Genomic DNA, 9,112 nt, shown 5'->3' with positions numbered 1-9,112 from the left:
GTTCGACTCTCTCCATTTTCCCCTTTTCACTATTCTTCATTAATCGAAACAGAGAAACTTCTTTCTCTTTTTCCATAATGGCAGATGTAGTTTTTTTATGGCTGTACGCTTACTTTTATTTGCTACTCTTAAAGATATGAATAGTAGAATAACAGTTACAGCATAGAATGTTAACATAAAGTTAGGTATTAAATCATAGCATATTTTTTATTGAAAATATAATAACAACTTTAATTTATAGTTCATCATTGCTTTTTTCAAAACATTGAGATCAAAGGATCGTATTTTCTGGGTATAAATACTAAAAATAATCATGTCAAAAAAGGATTCAGAACGACAGCCGCTACAATCTGGTGGAGGAAATACTGATCTTTACGGTGGACAAAAACCTCAAGATGACACAGAATTGTTTGCTGATCATCAGGTAAATAATACAAGATGTTCATTTCAATAAATATAGTATTAATAATCTTGAAACTAGCATTGCTACTATAGAAGGAACAGGTGTCAGTTGGACTTTCTTCTTTCTTTTTTTTTTCTTTTTCAAATGTTAAATGCCAAAATTGATTATCTTAGTTATATTTTTCTTAATAAAGGGCTTATTAAAAAAATCTTCAGACACTTAAATAACAACTTCTTTTTTTTACTTTTTTATTTTCAACAAATTAATAAACGGATTAACCCTTTTAATTGTTCAAATATCTCCAAATTAATTAGATATATAATTTTTAATATCATTTCAATGAATGTATTTATTATCTGTCAAATTAAATTACATCAGATATTTATAATTATAATTGCTATTATAAAAGTAGTTAATAAAATATGATTTTCATGGTGTAAAATCTTTCCATCTGGTAAGAAATAACCACCAACAGTTGACTCAAATATTTTCGCATAAAACTCTTTCATTATCATTATTGTAATTAGTGATGTAGAATGATTTCAGAATAATTATTCTGAATGAGAAGTTCTACATATATGTTGGGTACAAGTTGGAACTTGTACAAGTAGATTTTAGCGTTTATTTACTGATAACATCAGTCCCTTCTGAAATTATTGTCTATAATTGGGATTATTATTTCATTTTGATCAATTAATATGACACATTGCATTTGATGATCCATGTGGAATATTGGCTTTATCGATATTCTGTACTCAATGAATCTTTAGCTCGACTTTTACAGGGAGGAAACATCTAAAAATATTACATGTAAAGAAAATGTACTACCTTTTTAAAACTTTCTTTGTTTTTAATTTGCTTTAGTTATTCAGATTTATATTCAGATATATATACACATGAATTTAATATAACTTACAGTAATTGCGTTAGTTACAGCACCAAAACTAAGCCATTGAATTCAAGTTAGACTTTCTAGCCAGGACCTAAAACTAAAAATAATCAAACATTTCAAAAAGACCAAATGGTATACAACAAACACTGCTGTTACTTGAAGAAACTACTAACCCCCCCCAAGTTGTACTCCGGATGTTGAGGGTGTTTTCGGGTACTACCAGGTCCCAAAATGGGATGCAACTTACTGCCATTACTTGAAGAAACAAATAAGAGAGTCTCACAACCCCATCCCACCCAATTATAACTGGAATGTTGAGGGATTTACAGGTACTGCCAGATCCCAAAACGAGATGCAACCCACCGCTGTTACTTGAAAAACTACTAAGAGCCTCCCTAATTGTACCCCGAATGTTGGAAGTGTTTTAAGGGACTGTCGGATCCCAAAAGGGATGGAACTTACCGCCAATACTTGAATAAAAAAATAAGAGCGTCTCAGAACTCTCCAATTCTACGCCGAATGTTGGGGGTATTTACAGGTACCACCGGGATGCAACCCCCCACTGATACTTGAAGAAACTATTAAGAACACCTCACAACCCCCAGTTGTATCCCGGACGTATAGCAGATTATAATTTTAAGATAAAAAGAAATGAGAACTATTAAACTCCAAAAACACAGCAATATTCCGGGTACAATTGTGGGTTTGTGAGGGACTCTTAGTAGTTGCTTAAGTATCGGTTGCATTCAAATCAAGAACTTGTTTTGTTTCAAATTTGTCATTCCTTAATTATCAAGAATCGAATGGAATGACGTAGTTCAGTGGACAAAACCCTTTGGAGAAATTACTTTCTTGAACTCAATGTGTGTATGTTCGATACTCCGCCATGTTCGAGAATGATATTTCAAATACAATTTTATGTCAGATGGGATAATTGTAATACCTTAATATTTAATCACTGCAAATTCATCTGACCAATTAAAAGAACATTAAAAAAAATACTTGCTTTAAACTACAGTTTTCTTTGATATCTCATCTCATCCTATGAAATTAAGTATAAAGCCTATAATTGAACGAAATAAGTCATTGAACTTTTGACTCGTTTATATTTATTGGTGCTGATACTTATTTAGGGATCAATTTTTTTTTTTTTGTTGAATCTTTAGTGTTTTTTTTTTCTAGACCAGTCCACACTGAAGTTGAACCAAATAAAATAAAATTATATGAGTCCCTCACTAATTAAGGATTTCCAAACCGAAATCTAACTTAAATGACTTGCCAAAACAGACCAACAAAGCATCTCACCTTATGTTGAGTATGGCAGGAACCACTTGGATTTTTGTTACGATGTAGGAAAACTTCTTAATAACTGCCGTTGACTTATTAGTGGAAGAACACAAAGGTTAAGCCTCACTTTTTAACGTATTTTTTTCCATAAGCAGTTGGCTAAACTGCTTATTTTCTTTTAGGATCAATTGATTTTTTCATTATTCTCCTCTTAACTAAGATTCTAAAAGGTAAGGTTTTGTTCTTCAGTAAATTTTTCTAGACCGCTTAGTTTCGATATTTTGCTCAAGACCGTGGACTGTAATTAAATTGTTTTCATATGGTGGACCAACTATTTGGGGTTATTCTATGGCCCGATTTAAGTTGTACACATATGCAAAACTTTAAACCTTATACAGCGTAACCAATTTATAAAACAAACATGGTATCATCAATAGTTTATTTATAAAATTGGTATACACCGAATTAAAAAAAAAAAAAAAAATCATCCAGACCAATTTCTTCAAAATAAGAAGTTTGTTTGGTTCAATAAAAGTTTTAGGATATTCGGATCGAAAGTCAAGAACTAGTTCTTATTCACCAATCCACGTTTAGAACACTGATTAGGAGACACGACTCTAGCTCGCTAACACACAAATACCTCATGTATTTTGTTGTCAGCTGTCGATTCCCTTCTCTTGCTTGATACGTCATGGTATTTCATACTCTATTCTTTTTGATAAATAAACAAAGTAATAAGTTAATCTATACTTACTCTCCTGTTTCTTGTTGATCCCTCGTTATTTATATTAGTGATATCCAAATTATACAAATAAGATTTATTTGTATTTCGGACTATTATTTACATTTTCCCGCCATTCTTAGTTTTTAAAAAACTACTAAGTTATTAGAGTAAAGAGATGATTGAGTTCGAGTATTGGAAAAGGAAGACAAGAAGAAGAAGAGGAAAGAATTAATCCATTGGCGCCAAGAACTATTAAAAGAAAAGTACTCGGATATTCAAAAATATATTTCATCCATCTTACCACCTAAACTATTTAGATTTTTTACAATCCGTATTTTCTCTATAAATATAAACAGGCCTCCATTAGAATTTATTTTCAATATATTTAAATTCATTTGAAATGAAAGACCATCTTTTTAAATTGAGCATGCCCAAGATAGTGGACCACTCAGTGCTCATGAAGGAGCTCGGTGGCACAAAAATTTGGACTTATGTGCCTAAAACAAAGTATTTGCTATGGAAGCTTTGCAGCTTTAGCACTAAAGCCCAACAGAAGTGGTCATAGAACAGCATGGACAGTGTGTCGTGGACAAAAAGAATGTAGATTTAAATAACAAGGAAGGCCTTGGTCTACACAGAAGATACTCAACGTCATCCTTTCGACGATAAAGCGATGACGTCTTCAATACTGACCTAGTGAAGGCCTTGGTCTCTGCTAATATCACGCTTGCCAAGATCAACAACAGGGAGTTCTTGGAGAAAATTTGAAATTTAATTTTCGAAATTTTTTTCCAAAAAATTTAATTTTATTTCATTACTTCTGAATTATAATTTTTTTTTTTAGAAAAGTTAATTTTTTGTGAATAGCTGTGAATTTTTGAAATTTTTTTCGAAATAATATACTAATTTTATTTTAACTTTTGAAAAACATTTTCAAGAAAATTTAATTTTATTTGAAGAGCGTTGAATTCTTGATTTTGAACGATGTATACGAGTGAGCGAGTTTGTAAGCAAAGCAACAGAGATTAGCGCCGTATTGTGCGAAAATAATTCAACTCACTAAATAATAATATTATTTAATAAAAATTAAAGGTGTATGTTACTCACATAGAGAGCCTTGTAAAAATGATCATTGTCATATTTTTACACAGAACTAGTTCAAAAAACAAGCTAGAGACAGTCCCACAGCCATGTGGATAAATAATTTTAGTTTTAGTTTGATCAACACCTATTGTATATTATCTATAGCTTACGCACAAAAATCCATTCTATTCACTTACAAAACTAGCGTTTAAAAGATATTCAACACAGGTATTTCATATACAGGGAGCGGGGATCAAATTGTCGCCAAAATATTTTTCTACAAAAAACAACACAAAATATACATTTTTTAACTTTTTTTATTGAAAATCAAAACTATGACGAGCATATAGGTATAGAGTAGCCATTCATTCGATATAATCACCGTTGGCATCAATAACAGCCTCAATACGGCCACTGAACCGGTTGCAGGCTCTTCTGACCATCCCATTGTCTATGTTGCCGAATACCTCCTTGATGGAGTCCATCAGGCTGGCCTTGGTGCTATGGGGATGTCTGTTGGTATGTCTCTCGACATAGCCCCAGACAAAATAGTCCAAAGGATTAAGGTCGGGAGAGTTAGGAGGCCACAAATCCTTGGTTACGACGTCATAACAGTTCTCGGTTAACCACTGCATGGAGATTTTGGACACATGGCAGGGTGCTGAGTCCTGTTGCCCCACCCAGGGCCTGTCTCCGGCCACCCCTTGGATCCAAGGCAGAACCACCTTCTCCATAACATCCAGGTAGACCCCTGTATTGAACTTTAGACCCGTTTCAAACATGTGGGGAGACATAACATGACCTTCACTGCTGACCACCCCGAACACCATGACTATTGCAGGGAACTTGATCTTCATTACCTTCCTCACATGGCTGGTGCAGGAGGCTATCCACCTGTTGTTCTGCTTGTTGACCTTCTGATCTTGAGAGAAATTATTTTCATCATAGAAAAACCACAGCATCCCGGGCTGCTTTGGGTGCTTGAGCTTGTTGAGCAATTTTGTTGACTTCATCAGCCTGTTGTCCTTTGCCTTCTCGGTCAAGATCTGGCCCACCTGCACCATAATTCCTCAGATACACAGTCCCTTATTGTGTTCTCATGGCAGCCCAGATCCCTCACCATGGCCTTCATGGACCTGGTAGGGTCATCCTCAACCATCTTCTTCACCTTGTCGACAAAGTCGGTGTCCCTGACCTTCCTGTCGGCGCCCTCCTCCTTGGGTGCCCTCTTTATTGTGGCATCAACATCCCAGGTGTCCTGTAGCTTCTTACGGATACACTGAATAGACCTTAAATTCACTCCTAAGGTTGAAGCAATCGTTGAATTGGAGATTTCACCTCCATTATTAACCAATGCCATGACTACGGCGTACCTCGAAAGCTCCTCGTTCCACTTATAGCTCTTTATCTCCTCATATGATGACGGCATGATGCTAACTGAACTACGTATCGTCAGCTGACAAGAATAGTTTTCCTATTTGGTAACCTGTTTTTTATTTGATAATGTCGTCTTCAAGTTATCAAGGTTTAAAGTAGGAGACAGTTTGATCCCCGCTCCCTGTATATCAAAGTTACTGGGCTCTTATTTATGATTTAAACGCTGGTACAGAACCTCGAAATCTTTTTGTATGGGAATGATACCTTCTATATTATGTTTTTATTCATTAATATATCTTTTGATGGGCAGTTATTCCTGAATTTAAAAAAATTATTATTTTGGAGCTACTCTAATGTACTAACTAAAAAAGTATTCATTGAAATTAATAAACCATTAAACATTTCGGTTTCTCATGTTTCTTCTAGGTATATTTAGATATGCTTACATATTATGTATATATTATTGACATGATTTCTTTGGAATATTGCTGCCCACTTTGAATATAAATACAATATTGACAAATGATCAGTTTATAAACATTACTGGAATTTTGATACATTTGAACAATTTATTCTTTACATAATGAGAGAGAGAAAAAATGTTATAACTATTATTTCTTTAAAATAAATCACATTCCTATTACAAAAATTCTTCTTTTGTGTAAGTTGAAATTCGTAGCTTTAATGCACTACCTTTACTTTATTTTCAGGGCTCAGAGGCTCCTCCATGGTGGCTCTCTCATTTCCTAGTGTCTGAAAAAGTTTTTTTTGGAACATGGGATGGAGTGTATACCTCATGCCTCATCAATATCTTTGGTGTAATTGTCTTTTTACGCTCGGGATGGATGGTGGCTCAAGCAGGAATGGGGGGTGCATGCCTCATTGTACTTTCAGCTACTGGACTCATCCTCTTAGCAGTTTTGTCTGCCATAGGCATCTGTGAACGATGTCACGTTCAGTCAGGAGGAGTATATTTTTTGATTTCACATATCCTAGGCTCAAGAAGAGGTGCCGCTATTGGGATTATTTACATCTTTGGACAGGTAATTAATTGATTTCATATGTGGCTTTGATTTGACATCTAGTGCATTTTTGTTTTTTAGGCAATTGGAAATGCATTGTGTGCAACGGGTTTTGGTGAAACCATTGCAGGTGCTATTTATGACTCTCCTTCGGCATGGGTTGAAAGAGGTGTTGCTGCCTTGGTTATCATTTTATTAACATGTATCAACCTTGCTGGGGTTAAATGGGTTGTTCGGTTACAATTTGTACTTCTTATCATACTTTTACTTGGAGCAGCAGACTTTGGATTTGGTTCTCTTCGAACATCAAAAGATACTTCAAAGGGCTTTATTGGATGGAATTTCACTCTCATTCAAAACAACTTCCATGAAAAATATACGGGCCATCATAATTGGTTCAGTGTCTTTGGAGTTTTCTTTCCGGCTCTCACTGGAGTCATGGCAGGGATTAACATGAGTGGAGATTTGAGGAATCCTTCCCGAGATATTGCCGTTGGAACTCTGTCCGCTGTTGGAACTGGGTATGAAATATTTATATTATAATTTAGGGTGGATTTTCAAAAATTCTAAGGGGAAAAAATAGAGAAAAATCCTCTTGATGGCCCATACGAAAAAATCCTTTAAAAAAAAAAAAACGCGGATCGACAAAATATATGACTCCTCCTACGAATAAAACACATTTTAAATCACAGAATCTCTTTATTTCGAAATAGATAATCGTTGAAGTCTGAAGATTATAATATACAAAGTTCTTTTTTAGTGTGTTTTTTTTTTTTTTGTAATTTCCAAACTTGGGATCATCAATCATGTATTCTTAATCCTTTCGCATCAACGGGACACTGGTGTCCCATATTTTGATTCATTTGTAATTGCTTTATTTTTCATGATGTTTAAGCAATATTTTAAAACTATTCAAAAGAATGATAGTATATCTCTAAAATTTATTTAAAAAAAATATCTTAGGACTTTATATTCGTCCTATATATAAGTCTTCAAACTATGTCATTTTTTAGCATTCGATAAAATAGTATTGCACCTATCATATACTTTTCATGTATGGATAATTTCAATTTTTTATTGCAATTTTAATAATATTTGTCTAGTATAAGGAGTATTTGTTGAAAATATCGCTTGTTTTGATGAAAAATGAAAATGTTAAGGTAGTTAAAATTTGTTGGGACACTGGTTTTTTTTCTCTTTTTATAAGATTTTAGATTTATTCAGGATGAGACCTTTGGTTTCTGTCCTTTTAGAATATTCATATTAAAATACTCTTTATTGGTAGACAGATTAGCAAGTAATCCATGTACATACAAATATTTTTGTATGAATACAATATTAAATAGCATTTTTATATTATATACCAGGATTGGATCCTTTGAGACATGAAGTGCCAAATTCAGTATCTCTAATTAATGAGTGTGCCAATATCAACAATAATGGTAAAAAAACACACACAAACTACGGAAATATGTTCTAATTTGAGTGTGCCAGGGAATATGTCTCGTCGTGCCACCAGTGGCACGCGTGCTATCGGTTGCCGATCCCTGTATATAGTATAAAGTACTCAAGAGTAGGTGAAAGACAAAGAGCAATACTGAATATTTGTTGCGGAGTTATATGTCAAAGTTATCATTAGACTCAGATCAAAATTAAGATTCCCTATCGGGATCATTCCTCTCAATGTCCTTACGTAAGTCGCATTGGAATTTTTGTTCATTTCCTTCATGTTCTAGCTTCTTGCAGGTAATTTAATGCCTTTTCATGAGAGCTAAGTTGATCACCTCCAAAGCATTCATTAAATTGTCAGAATTACAATATAGATTTTCAAGTTCTTTCATTTTTAGAAAGCAAAAGAGCATGTTTTACAGATAGTTGAACAATTTACATGCATGATATATGTATGTGTAAGCTGACATATATTTTCCTGACTGAGTACAGATTTTTTTATTTCTTTCATTATTACATATTTCAACCCTATTGTCTTTGTTATCCTTCCATTTTCTTTAAGGTAATTTAGGGCGCATGCATAAATCATAGAAGCCATAGCTCATGCAGGATGGTGTTACTTATTGATTTAAAAAATATGACCATAGAACCGCGGGAAACTATTATTAGTTGCAAAATGAGAAGTTGTTGCTATTACTATTTTTTATACTAGAACATACAAGAATAAAATAATCACTAGAGCGTGAAAAAGAAAGAGTCAGACTAAATATTTGTAGTGGAGTTATCCGTTTTTGTTGGACTCGGAGTACATTTTTCAAAGTGTCAAAATTACCCCCTTTGATTGTTGGTTTGTCTTTTCTTTTTTTTAACATACC

The 9,112-nt window shown here is 33.7% G+C and overlaps 1 protein-coding gene across 1 annotated transcript in view; it reads left to right on the top strand.

Moving 5' to 3' along the window:
* The first annotated feature begins 111 nt into the window (after positions 1-111).
* The window catches only part of LOC121130147 (solute carrier family 12 member 8), a 43,870-nt gene continuing 34,869 nt past the window's right edge, over positions 112-9,112 (top strand). The window contains exons 1-4 of the mRNA XM_040725873.2: positions 112-185; positions 242-424; positions 6,477-6,809; positions 6,870-7,309. Coding sequence (XP_040581807.1) covers positions 314-424; positions 6,477-6,809; positions 6,870-7,309 — 884 coding nt within the window. The 5' untranslated portion in view covers positions 112-185; positions 242-313. The remainder of the gene's footprint in view (positions 186-241; positions 425-6,476; positions 6,810-6,869; positions 7,310-9,112) is intronic.

This window comes from Lepeophtheirus salmonis, chromosome Z (assembly GCF_016086655.4).
Source record: "Lepeophtheirus salmonis chromosome Z, UVic_Lsal_1.4, whole genome shotgun sequence".
In the NCBI taxonomy this organism is placed as follows: domain Eukaryota; kingdom Metazoa; phylum Arthropoda; class Copepoda; order Siphonostomatoida; family Caligidae; genus Lepeophtheirus; species Lepeophtheirus salmonis.
Note: the sequence above shows the minus strand (reverse complement) of the source record. Positions and strands in the feature narration are given on the sequence as shown.